Source organism: Lissotriton helveticus, chromosome 5_1 (genome assembly GCF_964261635.1).
Source record: "Lissotriton helveticus chromosome 5_1, aLisHel1.1, whole genome shotgun sequence".
NCBI lineage: Eukaryota > Metazoa > Chordata > Amphibia > Caudata > Salamandridae > Lissotriton > Lissotriton helveticus.
The window spans coordinates 1,240,462,017-1,240,482,274 of NC_136065.1; the positions used below are offsets into that span (position 1 = coordinate 1,240,462,017).

The 20,258-nt window shown below is 46.0% G+C and overlaps 1 protein-coding gene across 3 annotated transcripts in view; it reads left to right on the forward strand.

The window, feature by feature from the left end:
- Nucleotides 1-20,258, forward strand: part of LOC144753560 (uncharacterized) — a 516,183-nt gene that overhangs the window by 412,424 nt on the left and 83,501 nt on the right. For all 3 annotated transcript variants that reach the window (XM_078641208.1, XM_078641209.1, XM_078641210.1), the window contains one exon: nt 15,923-16,007. In XM_078641208.1, the coding sequence (XP_078497334.1) occupies nt 15,923-16,007 (85 nt within the window). The remainder of the gene's footprint in view (nt 1-15,922; nt 16,008-20,258) is intronic.

Below are 20,258 nucleotides of genomic sequence, written 5' to 3' on the forward strand. Positions count from 1 at the left end.
GAAATTAAAAGGGTTTTCGCACAAAATCATTCTAAAAAAGAATGCGGTCCTAGTAGTTCATAGAGTTAGAAATGTTCCACATTTAATGAGAGCCCCTCTTAAAGATGAATTAGATAAACTGCTAAAATTGAAAATTATTGAGCCCATTGAGGCCTCTGAATGGCTCGCCCCCATTGTCGTCGCACCTAAGGATGGTGGGGCTAAAATTCGGGTCTGTGTGGACCTCCGAGATCTAAATAAGAACATTTGGGTGGACAGGCAGCCATTACCAAACATTTATGAGATGTTAAGTGCTATGGGTGGTTGTGTGATTTTTAGTGTGATTGACATGTCTGCAGCTTACCACCAGATAGACTTGGATGAACAATCACGATATCTCACTTCTTTTGTGACTCCGCTGGGTGCGTTTAGGTATCGTAGGATGCCCTTTGGATTGGCGTCCGCCTCGGCGGTGTTTCAGAGAGTAATGCAACAAGTTTTGGTTGGATTACAGAATGTTTTATGTTTTCAAGACGACATGTTGATTGTTGGGAAGAGTTGTGAACATCATGATAAGGTCTTAACAGAAGTGTTGGAACGAATAGAAAATAATGGCTTGACCATAAAGAAAGAAAAGTGTCAATTAAAACGAGATAGCGTGACTTATCTGGGCCATGAGATATCTGGCCTTGGCATTAGGCCTAAGAAGAGTATAATTTCTGTGATTAACAATGCTCCTATACCGTCCAACAAAGATCAGCTTAGGTCTTTTTTAGGTTTAGCTGAATATTGTTCAAAGTTTATAAAGGGATTTTCCAATGTTGTAGAACCTTTGAGGGTGTTGATGAAGAATGGAGTTACATTTAAATGGAGTAAGGTTTGTGATGAAGCATTCAAGTGTGTTAAAGAAGGAACTGTGCATGCACCGACTCTTGGTCATTTTGATGTGAAAGCTAAGACTTTAGTCACCACAGATGCTAGTGCTGTAGGGATTGGTGCAGTTTTGTCCCAAATTTGTAATGGTGTGGAGAAGATCATAGGATTTGCTTCAAGGAGACTTCAGGGAGCTGAAGTTTCTTATTCCGTAATTGAGAGGGAAGCTCTCGCTTGCACTTGGGGAATAAAGTATTTCAGATATTTTCTTTGAGGTTTGCCTTTCAAAGTGAGAACAGATCATAAACCCCTTGTACATTTGTTTAAGGGAGGAAGAGGTTTGGAAGGAAATGTAACTCCCAGGATATCTAAGTGGATTCTGTCTGTGCTAGAGTACAATTTTGAGATGGAATATGTCAGAGGTGAGAAAAATGTAGTTGCAGACTATTTGTCAAGAATGCCGATTGAGTCAGTAGGTGAGGATTTAGAAAATGATGACTTTGTAGCTAGTTGTAATGAAATCTTGGCATTTGATAAAGCAGAATGGGAATCTGCCATTTCTGAAGATCAGGTGATGTCAATAGTCATAAGAAATGTTTCTCAGGGATGGTCTATGGAGTCTAGTGCTGACATTCGTTTAAAAGGTTTTCATCATGTTGAGGGTGAATTAAGTGTTTCAGAAAGTAAGTTGTGGAGAAGAAACAGGTTGGTGCCACCATGCAATCTTAGGTCTAAGGTTATGACTTTGGCACACGAAGGTCATTTAGGGAGAAACATGACAAAGAGGAAGATTCGTGAGTCGTACTGGTGGCCGGGCATGGATGGAGAAATAGATGATTTGGTTAAAAATTGCTATGCCTGTGCTGGTAGCGATAAAACTAAAATCGTTAGGCAACCTCCACTTTCATGTGTTGATTTTCCGGCACGTCCCTGGGAAAAATTGGCTATTGATTTTCTTGGTCCAATTTCCAAATTGGGTGTTCGTAATAAGTTTTTGATGGTTCTGGTGGATTATCACTCGAAGTGGTTTGTGGTGGAGTCTACTGAGAATATTGATACCAGGAGAGTGATTGGTTTTATGGAAGGAGTATTTCTAAATGAAGGGATTCCAAAAACTCTAGTATCAGACAACGGGGTGCAGTTAGTTTCTAGAGAAATTAAAGAATTTTTGGATGGTATGGGAATCTGTCATGAGAGAGTTGCGTTATTCAGACCGCAGGCTAATGGTCTTGTGGAAAGGATTAACAGATTGTTGATGGAAAATATTCAATTATCTCTTGCTAACGGTTTAGCATGGTCAGATGAACTCAAGAAAATGGTGTGGTCTTATAGAGTCACGCCACACTCAGTTACTGGTGTCTCGCCTTTTGTTTCCCTTAAAGGACGGGAACCTGGTACAAAGGAGGTTCCGGGTTGGCTGAGGAACAAAGAGTGTGTTTGGGTTGATCGTATGGGTGTGAAATGTAGTGTTGATAAACGGCAAAGAGATTCTGCTCAATCATATAATTTGAGAATGAGGGTGCGTGAGAATGACATAAAAGTAGGTGATTGGGTTGTGACTAAGAAGGGTGGTATAGTGATTAAAGGAGAGAGTAAGTTTTCACAACCTAAACAAGTGAAATGTGTCAAAAGAAACATTCTTATTTTGAGTGATGGGTCTGCTTGGAGTAGTGGTATTGTTGCAAAATGTCCTACTCCCTAATGTTTATTATTTCATTAAATGTAATCTTTATTGAACATGTTAAATCATATTGTATAGGTTACCTTGTATTTTGTTTGTATTTGTAATGGGGGAGATGTGTTAGGATCTATGCTTAATGGAATACTGAGCGTGTTGCTAGGAGCTCAGAATGTTATGTTGTGAAGTGCAGCTCAGTAAGAAGAGGTTGGTGAAGGAGCTGGAGGTCTTCTTATGTATGCCTATTTAAGTAAAGCTTACTTCCTCCTACAAATTGCTTTGGACTCATCTTTACAGATACATTGGAAGAACAAGGGAAGTAGAGGTAGTACAGCTGTATAGACATAGTACATAGATTTCGAGCATTGTTGCTTATTAATTTGATGTGAACTGGATAAAGAAAAGTGTCTTTAGAGACGTGTTTGAAAGCCCTGATGATGTCCGTCATTGGACGAAACGCGTCGGCTGTCTGATGTCATTTTGATCATCTTTGATTTGCTTGGAACATTGGAATTAATTTTGAAACTGTCGTCAATGTGTGACTAATACTTGAATAAAAAGAAAAAAATTGGGAATCAACAATTTTTGACCCTGTGATATTTTCATGAATTGGATTCCACTCCCTCGAATCATTGGAGTAACATTGGTCAGTTTTTGGATCTCTGGACGGCGGATCTTTTTTCGGGTTTGAGTGGACAACGGACCAAGATAAGACATTTTCGTTTGAAATTAACTCATAAATTTGGTTGTTTTCTGTGCCACAGTCTTTTGGCCCTCACTGTCGCTTCTATTAGTCTAATCACTGGCGAGGGTATCCAGATGCAAGGATTCTGCTGCTGTCAGTGGAAGAGCCATGTCTTGAGTCCCTTTATGAATCCGTGAGCTAGGATGGTGTTTGAAGGAGTAGGGGGGTCGTTCTAAGACTTGGCGACGAGGTAGGAGAAGGAGTGACCGCCGCAGTGGCTTCGATGGATGCGAGGAGTGTGTGCTAGGGCGAGGGTGGCGACACGCAGGTGTCTGCAGGGTTGGTGAAAGTTCAGGCAATGCTTGGTGTATGAAGATCCTTGATCACGGAGGGCATTGTAGGCATGTGTCAGCATCTTTAACTGTCGTCTTTTGTGGACTGGGAGCCAGTAGAGGTTCCTGAAAGGGGGGTGGCGTTGATGTGGGGCCTTTTGTGGCTGTCTAGGATGAGTCTTGGTATTGAGTTCTGAATGGTATGCAGTTCAGGAGTTGGGTGGAGATTCCTGCATATAGAGTGCACTGCCATAGTCGAGTCGGCCGGTGATATTGCCTGGATGACGGTTTTCCTGGGGTCAGCGGGGAGTCATCTGTAGATCTTTCGGAGTATGTGAAGGGTGTGGAAGCAGGCCGAGGTGACTGCATTGACCTATTGTTTCATGGTGAGTGTGCTGCCTAGAATTATGCCAAGGTTGTGACTGTGATCTGTCGGTGATGGTGTGGGTCCGAGTTCAGGGGGCCACCAGGTGTTGTTCCACGAGAAGGTGTTGTTTCTGAATATCAGTACTTCAGTCTTATCAATGTTGAGCTTCAGGCAGTGCGTCTTCATTGGTTTCAGAGGGGGCACCCTCAGGGCAAACAAATATTTTTTTCCTGTGAGCCAGCACGAGCATCACCTCCATGGTGCTGTTGTACCATGCATGTGAAGCTTGGGACAAACAAATATGACAACAAGGGGAAGGAGAGAAATAAAGTGGATTAGTTCTCCCTTTTCAAATTTAAATAAACAAAGAGAATCCACATCAAGTTTATGTTCGGGTGGTCCCTACAATGGTGGGGAGCACACAGTGTTCTTTAAAAAACCCTCACACACCCAAAGGACCCTTGGTGTCATGCTTCATCATTAGGCCAGGGTGTTATGTTGACCCCTAGGTCCCCCTCTTGTTGGTGGACGGTTGGTTTTGGAGGGCGCCTGTCATGCTCCTGGTTGCCACACGGGGGTCCGCTTGGTCCCCCTTGCCACATAATATTATTCCCCCTCTTGTTCCTGCCCCGTAGGGGCCCCGTGCGCGACCTTAAAAAAGGTTGAGGCCCGTAGAAACCTCCATCATATTCAGGGGCCCATTGTTGATAGTGGGGTCCAGTTGGTGGAGGACCATACTGATATTGTTGGAATGCAGGTGGACCTTGGTATGGTTGGTATAAAGGAGGGCCCTGATAGCCTCTCCATCCCCTTTGTCTAGGGTAGAACTGTTTTTGTTGTCTCTGGCCCCCTCTTTGATATTTGTACGATTGGTGCCCACTAGAGTTAGACCCGTTTGAGCTGCAATCCAATACATCACTATCCTGGTAACTCGTTGTGTCTTTTGAGAGGTAACCCTCTCATATGTAGGGATATGCTCTCTCATGTGAGAAACGCTCTTTGTCTTTTAATAGTTTATTGAATTTGCTCTGTTTCAGAGTGAGTTCAAAATCTGTCATCTGTTGGTTCAGTTCCTCTAGGCGTTTCTTGAGGACACTGTGTGATTGATATGACTTGAGCAGTACCTCTAGTTTTTGGATATTAATTTTAAGTTCTTGGGCAATCCTGGTGGCAGTTTTTATAGTGAATACTAGCCAGTCCCTCGTGCAGTGCCACGATATGAGTGACCAGTGTTTTTTGAATTGCATATCATTTTGGAAAATGAAAGGCTCATTTTTAACAATGAGGCCCTGTGATGCCACTTTGCCCCTCAGATATTCCGTCTTCAGTAAGCCATGGAGTGCTGCTTTTATTTGGGTTCTTCTGAGATTGGTCAGCTCCTCCCAATCTGCTACGCTAGGGCCTGGTTCGGTGTTGCTCAAGCCTTCAAAGGGATTTACTGCTGCCAAGATCCTGTCAATCTCTTCTTCTCCGAACGTGAGGCCGTTTTTATCCTCCATTGTCAAACTGGTTCGTGTAGGCTTGGAGTTTAGGGTGTAGTTTACCTAGGCGTGTGTTATGTGAAAAAATATCTGTGTGTGTTGTGTTCATTAAATAGGTTCTCAATGCAGATTCTCACTACACCACTGGAGTCAAGCTATCCTGTCTGAAGACATCTGATAGCCAGAAACCGGTCCTAGGATGCTGGATTCCGTTCCAGGGAAGACATGGCTTGGCAGTTCGGTCGGGACTGTTCCCATGAGGCACAGGGTCAAGACTGATTTGCATACCCATGTCTGAACTGGGGTGGCTTGGTGAGCAAAATAACGATGGATTAAACCCAGATCTGTGACTGGGGGTGAATGTTTTGCCATTGTGCAACATTCCGTCCATCATCTTGTGTGTTTTGCTGTTCACCCTATGTGGAAAGGGTATGCCCAGACGTGGGTCCCTTGCTCACTACGCCACTGGAGTCAAGCTATCCTGGCTGAAGACGGCTGATAGCCAGAAACCGGTCCTAGGATGCTTGATTCCGTTCCAGGGAAGACATGGCTTGGCAGTTCGGTCGGGACTGTTCCCATGAGGCACAGGGTCAAGACTGATTTGCATACCCATGTCTGAACTGGGGTGGCTTGGTGAGCAAAATAACGATGGATTAAACCAAGATCTGTGACTGGGGGTGAATGTTTTGCCATTGTGCAACATTCCGTCCATCATCTTGTGTGTTTTGCTGTTCACCCTATCTGGGAAGGGTATGCCCAGACGTGGGTCCCGTGCTCACTACGCCACTGGAGTCAAGCTATCCTGGCTGAAGACGGCTGATAGCCAGAAACCGGTCCTAGGATGCTTGATTCCGTTCCAGGGAAGACATGGCTTGGCAGTTCGGTCTGGACTGTTCCCATGAGGCACAGGTTCAAGACTGATTTGCATACCCATGTCTGAACTGGGGTGGCTTGGTGAGCAAAATGACGATGGATTAAACCCAGATCTGTGACTGGGGGTGAATGTTTTGCCATTGTGCAACATTCCGTCCATCATCGTGTGTGTTTTGCTGTTCACCCTATGTGGAAAGGGTATGCCCAGACGTGGGTCCCGTGCTCACTACGCCACTGGAGTCAAGCTATCCTGGCTGAAGACGGCTGATAGCCAGAAACCGGTCCTAGGATGCTTGATTCCGTTCCAGGGAAGACATGGCTTGGCAGTTCGGTCGGGACTGTTCCCATGAGGCACAGGGTCAAGACTGATTTGCATACCCATGTCTGAACTGGGGTGGCTGGGTGAGCAAAATAACGATGGATTAAACCCAGATCTGTGACTGGGGGTGAATGTTTTGCCATTGTGCAACATTCCGTCCATCATCTTGTGTGTTTTGCTGTTCACCCTATGTGGGAAGGGTATTCCCAGACGTGGGTCCCGTGCTCACTACGCCACTGGAGTCAAGCTACCCTGGCTGAAGACGGCTGATAGCCAGAAACCGGTCCTAGGATGCTTGATTCAGTTCCAGGGAAGACATGGCTTGGCAGTTCGGTCTGGACTGTTCCCATGAGGCACAGGGTCAAGACTGATTTGCATACCCATGTCTGAACTGGGGTGGCTGGGTGAGCAAAATAACAATGGATTAAACCCAGATCTGTGACTGGGGGTGAATGTTTTGCCATTGTGCAACATTCCGTCCATCATCTTGTGTGTTTTGCTGTTCACCCTATGTGGGAGGGGTATGCCCAGACGTGGGTCCCGTGCTCACTACGCCACTGGAGTCAAGCTATCCTGGCTGAAGACGGCTGATAGCCAGAAACCGGTCCTAGGATGCTTGATTCCGTTCCAGGGAAGACATGGCTTGGCAGTTCGGTCTGGACTGTTCCCATGAGGCACAGGGTCAAGACTGATTTGCATACCCATGTCTGAACTGGGGTGGCTTGGTGAGCAAAATAACGATGGATTAAACCCAGATCTGTGACTGGAGGTGAATGTTTTGCCATTGTGCAACATTCCGTCCATCATCTTGTGTGTATTGACATTCCCATATATACACTGGTCGATAATAAAATGTCATCACAAGCTTTGGACTTGCGCACAGATTGTTTTGCAATAGGTTTTGGCATTAAAGAATATTCTGCTTTGAAACACTACACCAGCGCCCACATTTGCTCAGGTTTACCCTGTTTAACATGGATTATTAATTGCACCTTAAACTTTAGTGTTTGCAAAAGATGCACCATCCCACTGAACATGCACAATCACAATCTGCTATTTCCATGCAGTGCACCCAGCATGTTCTCCCAGTAACTCTATGCTATGGTATTATAAGTAATGTCACCACTGATGTATTCAATGATATCATTTAAGATGTCATCAGTGATGTAATTTAACATGTCCTGAGTAATGTAATATGTGAGGTCATAAGCAGTAAGTGAAAAAAGAAAAGGTGACATAAGTGATATTATATTTTGGTGATGAAATGAAATCTTATGTTTAAAACCAAATGATGAGTGAAATTCACCAGTTTACAGGGCAAATTATAGCTTGCACCCCTGCCATGCACACATGCCATACATTATTAAAGATAAATATTAATACATCTAAGAAAGAACGACAGTAGAAAAAGATTGCAAAAACTAAGAAAAAAATAAATATGATAACACAAAAGATAAAAAAAGAGACTGATAACTACACCTGTAAAGAAAACAGGAGAATAAAGGATGATGAACTCTGTGGGAAGACAACTGCAACAAAAAGGCTTCCACCCATTTAGCTAAAATATCTAATAAGAGATAACAACATTATTTGACAGATAATAGAGGACAACCACCTAGTAAAGAGAAACATCGAAATACATTAAAATATGAGAACGCATGAACTTAATACTGTGTTGCATTAAAATTAAATGAAGCAACGGTGTATGTCAGGTGAATATTAACAGTCATGTTGAGTTGTATCTTCATGTGTATTTTTTCATTCTGAATATAATGTATGTTTTGGTGTGATCGGTATAAGTAACAATTTTGGCTTTTTGTGTATCTTTAAAAGAGCAAGGACGAATCAACCTCATCTAAAAGCAGGCCATAATTCAAACAATTATCTCCTTCTCACTGGTGTTAATTTAGCCACATCTTACAGGATAAAATATGTGTTTCCTGTCCACGCGAGATGTTCCTTTATTGGCAGCTGATGCAATTTTAACAGATTTGTACATTCATCAAAAAGAACAGGAATACCAATTGGTTTGGATGTTATTGTAATATTCGCCACTTTTCTGCTGAGTGGGTCACACCTTTAAATATCGAAAGAGGAAAATTCCAATTCCTTCAAAGTTCTTGTAAACCAATAATTCAGTGAAGTAATCAAGTTGTCGCCTGCATTCTCAGGCACTCAATAGGCTATTTCAGTGGTTCATGTTTTCGAGGTCTTTGGTATGTTTTTAAGCTCCCTACTTTCGATCTTTAAATTCGTGTTGGTTAAATCATCAACGTCACTTACTGTGAGAGCCACAATGGAAAGTCTAGTCTCCAAAAGTGCCTATCCTCAAATCTGCCTAATCTTTTATGTGCTTCTTCCTTCAAGGACTAGATGGCTCTAATGTCCTCTAAAATAATTTCCATAGTAGGGCTGGGACAAGGCTTAATGAGAGCTGGCTAATCTGTTATGCCCTTTTAATGGTTGATGTTGAATTCGCAGAAACTTTCTTTGTAGGAGGAGCTCTTGATATAGGTACGCCCCTACAGGAACATCCATCTGTTTGGAATCAACCTCAGGATAATCCAGGAGAAGGGAAATTCATCTCATTACCAAAGCACCTTAAATGATTGCTTGAAGCACTATGCCTTTGTAAAGAAAGTTTTTTCTTGTTCTGCCCATACACAATAGTGTACAGCCAGCACATAATATAACACGTCAAAACCTATATCTAGTAATTACTTCCACAAAAGGCCTGCAATCAATTTTCACCAATAGGATTGTACTAACTGGATTATGTTCAAAGGAGAAACTCAAACATTGAAGAATAAATATTATAATAGCACATATGCAAAAGTGAATACAGTGTTTCAAGCATTCCCTTCAAGTTGACAGAAAATGGCTCATCAGTGTTGTAATTACGATAAGAGATCAAATATGATTCATGTGAGAAACTGGCACCCGCGATCTCAAAATGGCCGCTGTTATGAAGAAAAACACTATGGAACATAATATTCAATAATGTGGCCGCAAGGCAGTAAATGAATTCTCACTGCCGCAGCCCACTGTCCTCTGACTTCAGCACAGTACCTACCGTGCGACAGTGGAAGCTTCGGACCATCCTCTATGCTGTGGGAGGATGGGGCTGGGACACTAGAGGCGAATGTTTCAGTAGGTTTAGGATTTCTGTGACCAACCTGAATTTGAGATGTGAGAATGCACTAAAATCCTGTTGCCTTACGACTCCAGAGTGAATCAAGGGCCTTAATGACAGGGGGTTGCCAGGTTAGGGGTTCGGTTTTGAGGCGCATTTTAATTCTTCCACCCTTATCTTAAGTGGCAGATCTAACTCCCTTTGGATTCTAATAAGGATTTATTGATGGTTGATCTAGTTAGTCACCAGAGAGGTTCCTTTCCAATAAGGTTATGTTTTGCCTACACAGGAATACAGTTCTTTTACAGGAGTCAATATTAAAACTCTCGAAAATACTGAATATCTCCTGAGCTATGCAGAGCTTCTCACCGAAATGGTGTTGCCATCTGAGCTAACAGCAGAGCTGTTGCTACCCTATAGAGAAGGTCTGTGGAACCTCACTATTGCAACGGCCCACGTAGTGCCAGTAGTTTATAGGCAGACTGAGGGACAGGGCAGGGCGGCCATTTCTGGCACAAAGATCCTGAGGCGCCGGATGTAATGGAAAGGATGAAGCCTCGTGCACTTCGTCGCACCCAGAAAGCCAAATAAGAGGGCTAGACTGGGTGGGAATGTTTTTGCTCTGGTATTTTGCCTTTAGAATTACCGCCCTCGCTGTACTCTCTTGGACGATGAGTAGTGGAAGGACTAGCAACAGGCCCGACCTATTTGTAGTTGTCGTGGATGTCTTAAAACAAACTTTAGGCCTCTACTTGGCAATGGTGGCATTGTGAATGGCCACTGGTGCTGCAGTGCCATCACACAGCGTCCTAGAGGCGTGCTTCTTACGTTTCAGGCGGTGTGCAAGAACATTCCTTATCCTCAACTCCCGCAGCACCAAAGCATCTTTAAAGCCATTCATGTTGGTGCTGCCTGCCAGTGTCCTGGTGGAAACAGTGTTGGGGTGCCTGTCGAGGTGAAGGGAGGGTACATCAGAGTAGCATCCGCATTTACACCAAAAGCCCAGGCTGACATCCTTTATCCAGTTACCTTCCCACTTCCACACACAAATATTGTAAAGAATAGTGTTAGTATTGCTGCTGTAGGACTGTGCTCAATAGGTTTATCTCAGAACTATTTGGAATAATAGGGATCAATCTTGAGAAAATAATGTCAGTGTGATTATTTTAGGTCAACGTTTTTAACTGTTTTTGGGTTTATCCTTCGATTAATTTGATGCTGATTTTGTTTTCCTTCTCAGGGAATTTGATTTAAATATTGAATTTACGTTTAGCCTCTAGAGGGTAGTGTTGCTTCATTTATACTCATTGAGGGAAGACAGCGATGGTCTTCGCTGCCGAGCTGGTTAGCGGTGTAGGGGAAGAGTTCTCCCCGGCGGGCCTTGATTCTTGGAACTACGGGTTGCCGTCCTCGCCATACCGCGCTCAGAACACTGCGCTTATTTTGTTCCGGGTGTTTCACTCGGGAACTTTACACGCCTTGAGCAATTATGTCATTGTTGGCACTTTTACCAGGGTGTTATTTTTGGGCATGAATTACTCAGCCACAATATTCATATTACTGTTGTGTAAGCCAGATGTTCCCCCATCATTTTAGTCCTGATGAGACTCCTTTATCCTGGTTGTGATTCATGCCAGGGGGTCCCTTGTGAGAGCTGTCCTCAGGAAAACTGACAGTGCGCCACCTTTTCTTGGTGCATTTATCAGTCTGCCTCATAAGAGCATGTTTGCCTCTATGCCCACGTCCGTAATATTTTTTTTTTTTTTTTTTACAGATTTTTAAAGCGCATGGCTGCCCGTGAGCGTCCCAGCGCTAGTGATACGTATGACAGAAGATATTGAGGAAGAAGTGTTATGGGAACAGCCAGGTCTTGAGTGCCTTACGGAATGGAAGAAGATTGGGCTGGGCCCGAATGTCAGAAGGTAGTGAGTTCCATAACTTGGAGGCGTTATATGCGAATAGTCGGCCTCCAGAGCGGGTTTTTTGATCCTGGGTACGGATGCCAGATTGTCGTGTGAAGAGCGGAGAATTCGGTTGGTCCTGTAGGGGGTGACAAGGTCTTTTAGAATGGGTGGGGCCTTTCCCTTCAAGATTTTATGGGTAGTGCAAAGAGCCTTAAAGTGCACTCTTTCCTGAATGGGCAGCCAGTGCAGGGCCTTGAGGGCTGGCTTGGCTGAGCAGCGGCGGTGTGTTCCTGTAAGCAGCCGAGCATCAGTATTTTGCACCATTTGGAGTTTTGTCAATACCTTTTTAGGAGCCCCTAAATATAAGGCATTGCCGTAGTCCAGACGGGACATCACCAGACCCTGGATCAATAGTTTTTGAGATTGGGCCGGGAGTAAGGGGAGGATTTTTCTAGCCGTCCGTAGGAGGCCATAACAAATACCGGCTGTTTTCCTTGCTTGGGTGGAGAAGTTAAGATCTTCATCCAGCCAGATTCCTAAACTCTTGATCTCATGTTTAGGGTTAGGTGGTGTGCCCATGCAAGGTGGCCACAGAGTTTCAGGGCGGAAGTGAGATTGGTTGCCCAAGACCATGATCTCCGTCTTTCCACTATTGAGCTTGAGATGGGACATGTTCATCCATTCGGTGATGTCGCTGAGACAGGTGTAAAGATTAGTGGGGGGGTTATGTTGACTGAGAGAGACCACCAGCTGGGTGTCATCAGCGTATATTAAATGCTTCATTCCAAATGGGGTGACAATTTTCTCAAGGGGGGACATATAAACGTTAAAAAGGATTCCAGCTATGGCAAGGCCGTCTCAGCTATACCGAGGTCCCTGAGCCTATGAACCAATATCGAGTGGTTGACGGTGTCGAAGGTTGCGCTTAGCTCCAGGAGGATCACTGCCACTGTTCCTTCTGCGACAATGATCTTTCTCGCCTCTTCGACAACCGCCAACATCGCGGTCTCCGTACTCTGGCCGGGTCTAAAGCCAGTTTGTGAGGACCTAAGGAGATCATTGATTTCAAGGAAGTTCGAGAGTTGACGGTTGACACATTTTTCAGCGATCTTGCTTATGCCTGGGAGCAGGGATATCGGACGGAAGTTGCTTAACTCTAGAGGATCTAGGTACGGTTTTTTAATTAGGGCTTTAATGGTTGCTTTTTTCCAGGTACATGGGACAATACCCTGGGCCAGCGAGGTGTTAATCAGTGTTGCCATGCCCGAAAGGATGGTTGGGGCAACTGATTTTAAGATGTTAAAAGGTGCCGGGTCTAATGGGGATCCACTTTTAATTGTGTGAAGTATAGAGGATAGAATATCTATAGTCATGGGGGTGAACCAAGTTAGACGAGGTTCGCCCGTATGTGGAATGGAGCTGGACTGGTTGGAACGGGAGGGTATGTCTGGTATTTGTGATGGGAGGGAGTTGAGGATGTTCTTGATCTTTAAGTAAAAACATTCAGCTAGTTCATTGCACCGGCTGACCGAAGGTTCAACGGGGGGAGGGGGATCCGGGGTTTTGAGAAGTTTTTTAGCAATTTGAAAGGTTGCCCTAGATGAGTTAGTTGATGATTTGATTTTTTCCTCAAAGAAGTTTGATTGAGCAGTTTTGAGAGCCTTTTTATAATTGCGAATCGTGAGTTTATATTCTAGTTTTTTCATAGGGTCAAAGTTTTTTCTCCACTCTCTTTCGGTTTTTTTGCAGATCTTTTTTAAGAGGCGTATTTCCTGGGCGAACCATGGCGAGGTAATTTTGCCCCGAGGTTTGCAGGTGGATTTTTTTGGCAGAGTCTTGTCCAGTGACTCTTCAATCCATTTAGAAAAACTGGAGATCGGCTAAATCAGGGTCAGGGACTAGAGATGGGGAGGATTGCTCCAAATTATACTTCCATTTTTCTAGGTCTAGTGTGGCCCAAGGTCGAGTAGGTTTGCTAACCGAAGGTTTGGGGCGCGCGATGGTGGGAAGCCGCCAGTTTAATGAGATTAAAAAGTGATCTGACCATGGTAGCGGGGTAGGACATAGAGTCATAAGATCGGTAATGCTAGAAAAGATAGGGTCCAGGAGATGACCCATTGTATGGGTGGGGTGCCTACTTTGCAGTCTGAGCTGGAGGGTTTCCAAGTCTGATATTAACTCAGCGGCTAGTTCGTCTTCACCCTTGTCGAAATGGATATTGAGATCCCCAAGGATCGTAAAGGTGGAGTGCACGGCGGCTAGCATTGCTGAATGTTCCATGCGGGTGCTGAGGCAAAGTGATTCCGTCTGGCACCACGCCCTCATGCAAATGAGGGAACGCCCTCTCTCGATAGTGCTAGTGCTACATGTGCGCCAGAGCCTATCTGTACTACAGAAGGGGCTGCACAAGCATCTCTGGCCCCTTCTATAACACCAAAGCGCTTCAGGGGCTGTGTTAGAAATTGGGTTGTAGGTTGACAGGGGTATGAGCCCTGGTCAAGTAGCAACCACAGTCCTAGTCAGGGTAAGAAGCATTAGCATGTGCTCACCCTCTGGTAGCTTGGCACAGAGAAGTCAGGCTTAACCTAGAGGCAATGTGTAAAGTATTTGTGCAGCACTTCAAACAGTAAAACTGAAAACACCACACAAACAGATTCCACACTAGGTTAGTAAAATAGAATTTAATTTAATAAATAAACAAGACCAAAACAACAAAAATCCAGTAGGTAGCACTTGTAATATCGAATTTTAAAGGTTTTAAGTAAAACTAGTCCTAAGAAGTGCAAAGCTTTAAAGTGGGATATCTGGTCGTGCCGGACCAGGACAGGCTGACTGCAATGGAGCGCTGGCCAGCTACAGGGGCCCAGTTAGGCTTGCTAAACCAAAGTACTTTAATCCGAGGTTGCAAAGCTTTGGGTCGATTCAGGTTGAGGATGCATCACGCAGCAAAGGCCAGTCTGCAGTGCAAAATCCGGATACGTTGAAGTCAAGGATACTGTTGAAGGGGCAGGTGCAGAAGCAGGGTGATTGGAAGTCTTTTATGTCCCTGAGACTTCAGATCAGGAGGCTAGCCAGCTAGCCCTTGGAGTCACTCTGGGTTCAGGTGCTTCAGGTTCAGTCCTTCTCACCTAGGCAAGATAAAATCAGGCAGCACTGCAAGGTGGAGTCCAGCAGAGTGGCAGTTCATGAGCAGCACAGCTGTTGTTCTTCCTGACAGAGTAGTCATAGGTCCAGAAGGGTACTGAAGTGGGTGTCTGAGGTCCAGTACTTATGCCCAGTTGTTCCTTTGAAGTGGGGGAAACTTCAAAGACAGGCCTTTGAAGTGCACAGAGGTCCTCCCTACCTGCCCTGGCTCCAGACTCACTAAAAGGGGGTATGCAGCCCTATGTGTGGGGAAAGGACACACCCTAGTCAGGTGTAAGTGAGGCTGAGTACAGCTCCTCCTTCCCATCCTGGCTGAGTAACCCATCAGGTCTCACATAAACTCCCAATTGTGTGTGGCAGTCTAGGGGGAATACACAACGCTCAGCTGTCACCCAATCCCAGTAAGGCAAAATGTTAGGGGGAAAGACCACCCTAAGGCTGTCAGTTCTAACCGGCACGCAGAGTAGGTGCTACCGCCTGTTTCACCCACGGGGCACTTTCTTCAATATGGGTCCTGGTCCTTAAAATACTTTTGGTGCAGTGGCCAGGGCAAACTAAATTGTGCACTGTTTCTGCCATGGGTTAATGTGTCCATTTGCCTTCGCATATCTTTAGCTATGCCCTTCATTGTCCCTCTCTAAAACAGTACAGGGGCTCAGCTCCTTGGCATTAACTTGTCAGTGAGCAATCAAACTTTGAGTGGCCCTACCTCAGATATTAATAGTTAGTAGTGTCTCCATCACAAAGTGTTTCATAATTGATCCTCTTTCTCTAGGTAATGCCTCTGTCCTTGCTTCCCTTCAGCATGAATTCCCTTGTGAGTGACCTCCGTTCAGTGGTAATTACAAAGAGGGAAGCAACAGTGACTGCTAAGGGAGTTTTTGGTGCCTTTTGCTTTAGGAACAATTTTCTTTCTCTGACAAATAAATACTTTTCGATTTGCCTTACAAATGGGCATTTGAAGCTGCATCTGCATGTTTCTTTGGCCTAGATAAGAGGAGACACAAATATGAAACCATTGAGGGGCCAGGAATCCATAAATGCACATTGGCGTTTCCCCAGTTAGAGCTTGCTAAAATGTTTGTTGACAGGTAGCCTTCTCATTTTAGACATGATAATGTTGTAAATGGAGCATTGTGTATCCTTTTTCACAGGGTGAGGAGTCCTCCTTTGACATTGAAAATAACAAAGAAGAGTGTTATTGGGGTCCCTCATCGACGCTTGACATGGATTGTGCAGGTATGTGTTGCCAGATAATGTTTAAATATCCTCGCTGCATAGCAATGTGTTTTTTAGTTGAGGCTGCATGTGGAGCAGTCCCCTTCACTGTTACATGTCCTGAGCAGGGCGGTGCGTCCATTAGGGCGCTTGGGCGTTGCCCCCCAACTGAGCGCTGCCGTCAGTCACTCTCTCTGATTCTCGTCTCACTCACACAATGCAATCTATCCCAGGCCGCCGGAGCCGGAGGCAGTCGGCTCAGAAGGGGGCGGGGTAGCACTACAGGAGTAGTTCTATGCCGCTCTTCTAATGAGCAGCCTAGTACTCATGTCCGGGCAGGTCGCAAAAAATGTTAAGCCCTAAACAGAACATGCGCACTACTGCTCAAGCCAATCCTGGCGCTGCTGGAGCAGCATCTGGATTGGCTGAGAAAGACTCAGGCGGTACTTGGCAAGACGCCAACGCAGGAGTCGAACCCCGTCCCAGGACTCGCAGAGGCGGCGCGGACCCGGTAAGTTTAGTTTACCTAATAAATAATTCTTTTAATCTCCCCCGTGCACAACACCCCACTTCCCCCCGCGAGTTTTGGAGTGCGAGCCGCGACTGTTAGGTAGTCATATCCCCATCGACTTTCATGTTATCCGATTATACGTTCAGTTCATTTTTGTTGCGGGTTAGGTTGGTTTAAACTAAATGCTGCAAAACTGCAATTTTAGGAGTAAGGATTATAGAAAAGGAAAGACAGTTGCGCACATCCCAAAATACACAAAGAAATAGCGCTATAGGTGGCAGGTGGCTGATGGAGGAGAAGGGAGTTTTAATAATTTCCCTCAGGAAATTTGCTTTACTGTATGAGTAGTTTAATGAATGTATGATGGCAATCAAGAAAGGGGGCACAGATTATGGGTCTGGAAGTTAGGTTTTAAAAGACACAAGAACTTTGTATTGCTGCTGTACGAAAAAATACATGACAAGTGCCAAAGACAAACCTACCTGGTGGTACATCGTTTCTCGCTCTGCTTTTGTTTTTGCATGTGTTCTGTTTCCACCATGCAGGGCAATTTGGATGTGCAGGGTTGAGGTTTATGCTTTTGGCTCCCTCTAGGCACTCCCTCCCACCTCACTACCATCATGATGCCCTCAATCGTCATTCAAACTTTGCTCCTTCTGGATCTTTGGCTCCTGCCAGAACACCTGTCCTTCTCCTCCATGGAATATCTTGCCTCGCCTTGGGCATAGAGGGGCTCTCTGGCGCTCGGGGGTATTTCTTTTTTTAAGTTAAGTTTAAAAAAGGTTTATTTCGACAAATAATGATAAAAGAAGATAAACAATCAATTGAAAAGATATATTGTACTATTGATCACTCTGGGTTACTGTGAGGTGGATAATAAAGGGCAATGCAATGATATATTTCAGGCCAGTGTGCTGGGGAACGAAAGAGGCTCTATTATGGTCTTTGGGTACACACAAAATGAATAGGTTCTCCGCTGAAATCACATGAGTCAATAATGTAAATGATGAGGGTGTAACGGGGTAGAGGTAGGAAAGCGTACCCCTCGGGACTGGTGGAGTCCTTGCCCTGCTGACCCTACCCCGCCTCCTTCTTTCCAGACTGACAGATGGACGGATGGTCCGATCTACCCGGAAGAAGAGGACGAACTCAGCGGCCCCTTTAAATGGGCGTCCCTAACCGAGGAGGAGAAACCGCCCCAGGATGACGTCAGCGAGACCGGATTGGTTAAGATCCGGGAAGTAATGTACTCGAGGTGTGTGTTCACCCCGGAGGAGCGGAAGGCGGAAGGAACAGCGGAGCAGAGCGGAGGAGACGAAGAGATACCACACCCGAAGGAACATCGCGGAGAAGATGGAGAGCGAGAGAGGGAAGGAGAGCCAGGAGGCCAACGACCCCGTGAACCGCCGTGCCACACTCCCGAGGGAGGAGTGTGGCTGTCACAGGTACGGCGGCGTTGGGCAGCCTGGGTGGGGAGCTGGAGTGCTCGTGTATAAATAGTGTACAAACCCCTGTTCGTCGTTCTCCCTTGTGTCTATTTTCCTTGCCTCTATACTCCTTTTTCCTCCCCTGTGCCTCACCTCCTACTCACTACCCCTCGTTCACCGTGCACTGTAGAAAGAGAAAGCACTGTACACAGGGTCTATCCTCACATCCCCCGGGCCCCCAGGTGCACATACTCCAAGAGGACCTGAACTAACGGCCTCCCTCTTTGTTGGTCTCTTTCATGTCATGGAGCCGGCGTTTGTCCCGCAAGACGACTCACTGAAGTTCACCAACAAACGTGCGAAGAACACCGCCACGGATCCCAGCACTTTCCCCCGTGACAGACTGACCCAGAGGAGGCGAAGGACATTTGTGTACAAAAGCAGTCTAAAAATAAAACCCTCTTTACCTGCATTACCTGGTGTCACGGTCGTCCCTACTCCCACGCCCACACTGGTGTCAGAAGTGGGATCCGCCCCCTCAGAACCGACCATGGCGATGGACCAGGTTATACAAACTCTAATAGATGGACAACAGAAGCTAGAATGGGCTATTGGACAACAGATCAACACAGCGGATGCTGACGGGGAACTTTTTCGCACAACCATGACTCTACAAATGGACAATATACAAAAGGCGGTCCAGGCCCCAAGCACCGCAACCCACGTGGACAAGAGACCTTTCGGTCCACACCCATCAGGAGTAGCTCTGCAGAAATACGTGGCCGGGGAAGACCCCGACGCGTTTCTCCTGAACTTTGAGCGGGCCGCAAGGGCATGCGGGTGGCCCGAGGACAAATGGCCCTTCTTTTTGGCGCCATTACTGACAGGAGAGGCCCAGACGGCCTATCAGGTAGCCAATCATTTCGGGACCTCCTCCTACTACGAGGTCAAGGAGGTGATTCTGGACCACTTAGGGATGGATGCGGAGGCATACAGACTCCGCTTCAGGGAAGAGAAGGGAAACACGGGAGAGAATCCCAAGACCCTGTACCTAAGAGTCAACCAGGCTGCAGAAAAATAGCTAAGACCGGGAAGCAGGAGTAAGGAAGAAGTTATGACCAGTATCATACTTGAACAGTTCATGGAGGCCTTGCCATATGGCACCCAGAGGTGGTTAAGACAGCATCCAGGTCTGACAGCGGCTCAGGCCATCGAGATGGCAGCAAACTATGCCAGGGCCGCCCCTCGATCATTTCCATGGGACAATGACAGAAGCGGCAAGACCAACATAACCCCCTCCAAAACGGACAGGAAGAAGACGGTCCCGGAGCCACCCAAACCGCGGCCTTACCGAATGGAAGCGCCCTCAACGAAGGGACCTCAATGCTTTGAGTGTGGTGAATGGGGCCACATAGCCAGGATGTGCCCCCACCGAAGACCCCCCGAAGAACCCATGGAGGTTGGCTACATACCCAAAGCCGTGATGTACACCGCTGAAATGGGCCCCTCGTTCTATGTAAGGATACAAGTAAACCACAAACAAGTGAAAGCCCTACTAGATTCGGGATGCAGGGAATCAGTCATCCAGGAACGACTGCTGCACCCTTCCCAGATAGGACACGATGGTATCGTACTTATTAGATGTGTGCACGGCGACGTAAAGCCCTACCCCATGGCCCGCATAACCCTTCACCCGATCGGTAGGGACCCCTGCTCGGTAAAGGTGGGAGTGGTGGGAACCCTACCGGAGGAGTTGATCATAGGAGTCGACAACCCCGATTTCCTATCCCTGTTTAAAAGAGAACTAAAGGAACACCCCGCCGGGGCTTATCTGTCCATAGAACCCTGGGCTCTAGATAGAGGCTTCAAATTCGCTCAGGCCAAGGACTCATCCCTAATGAATGCTTGGGAGGCGGCCTACATTGCACAGACTACCCCGACACAAGGGTACCCTAGGTTCAGGATAGAAAAAGACTTTCTGTACAGGAAGGGAAGGCAGGGGACCCCATCCAGCTAGTGGTGCCAAAGGAATGTAGGGAACAGATCCTGTTCTATGCCCACACCTACTTAACGGCCGGGCATAGCGGAACTGAGAAAACGACTCAGACTATATTGAGGCTCTTTTATTGGCCAGGCATCTACAAGGAAGCAGAGGCTTACTGCAGACAGTGTGAGGTGTGCCAGAAGAAAAACCTCACCAGACCTCCGGCCGTACCCCTACAACCGTTACCAATCATAGGCAACCCATGGGAAAGGGTAGGGATGGATCTCATCGGTTCCCTACCCCGCACCTCACGTGGACACACCTACGCCTTGGTAGTGGTGGACTATAAC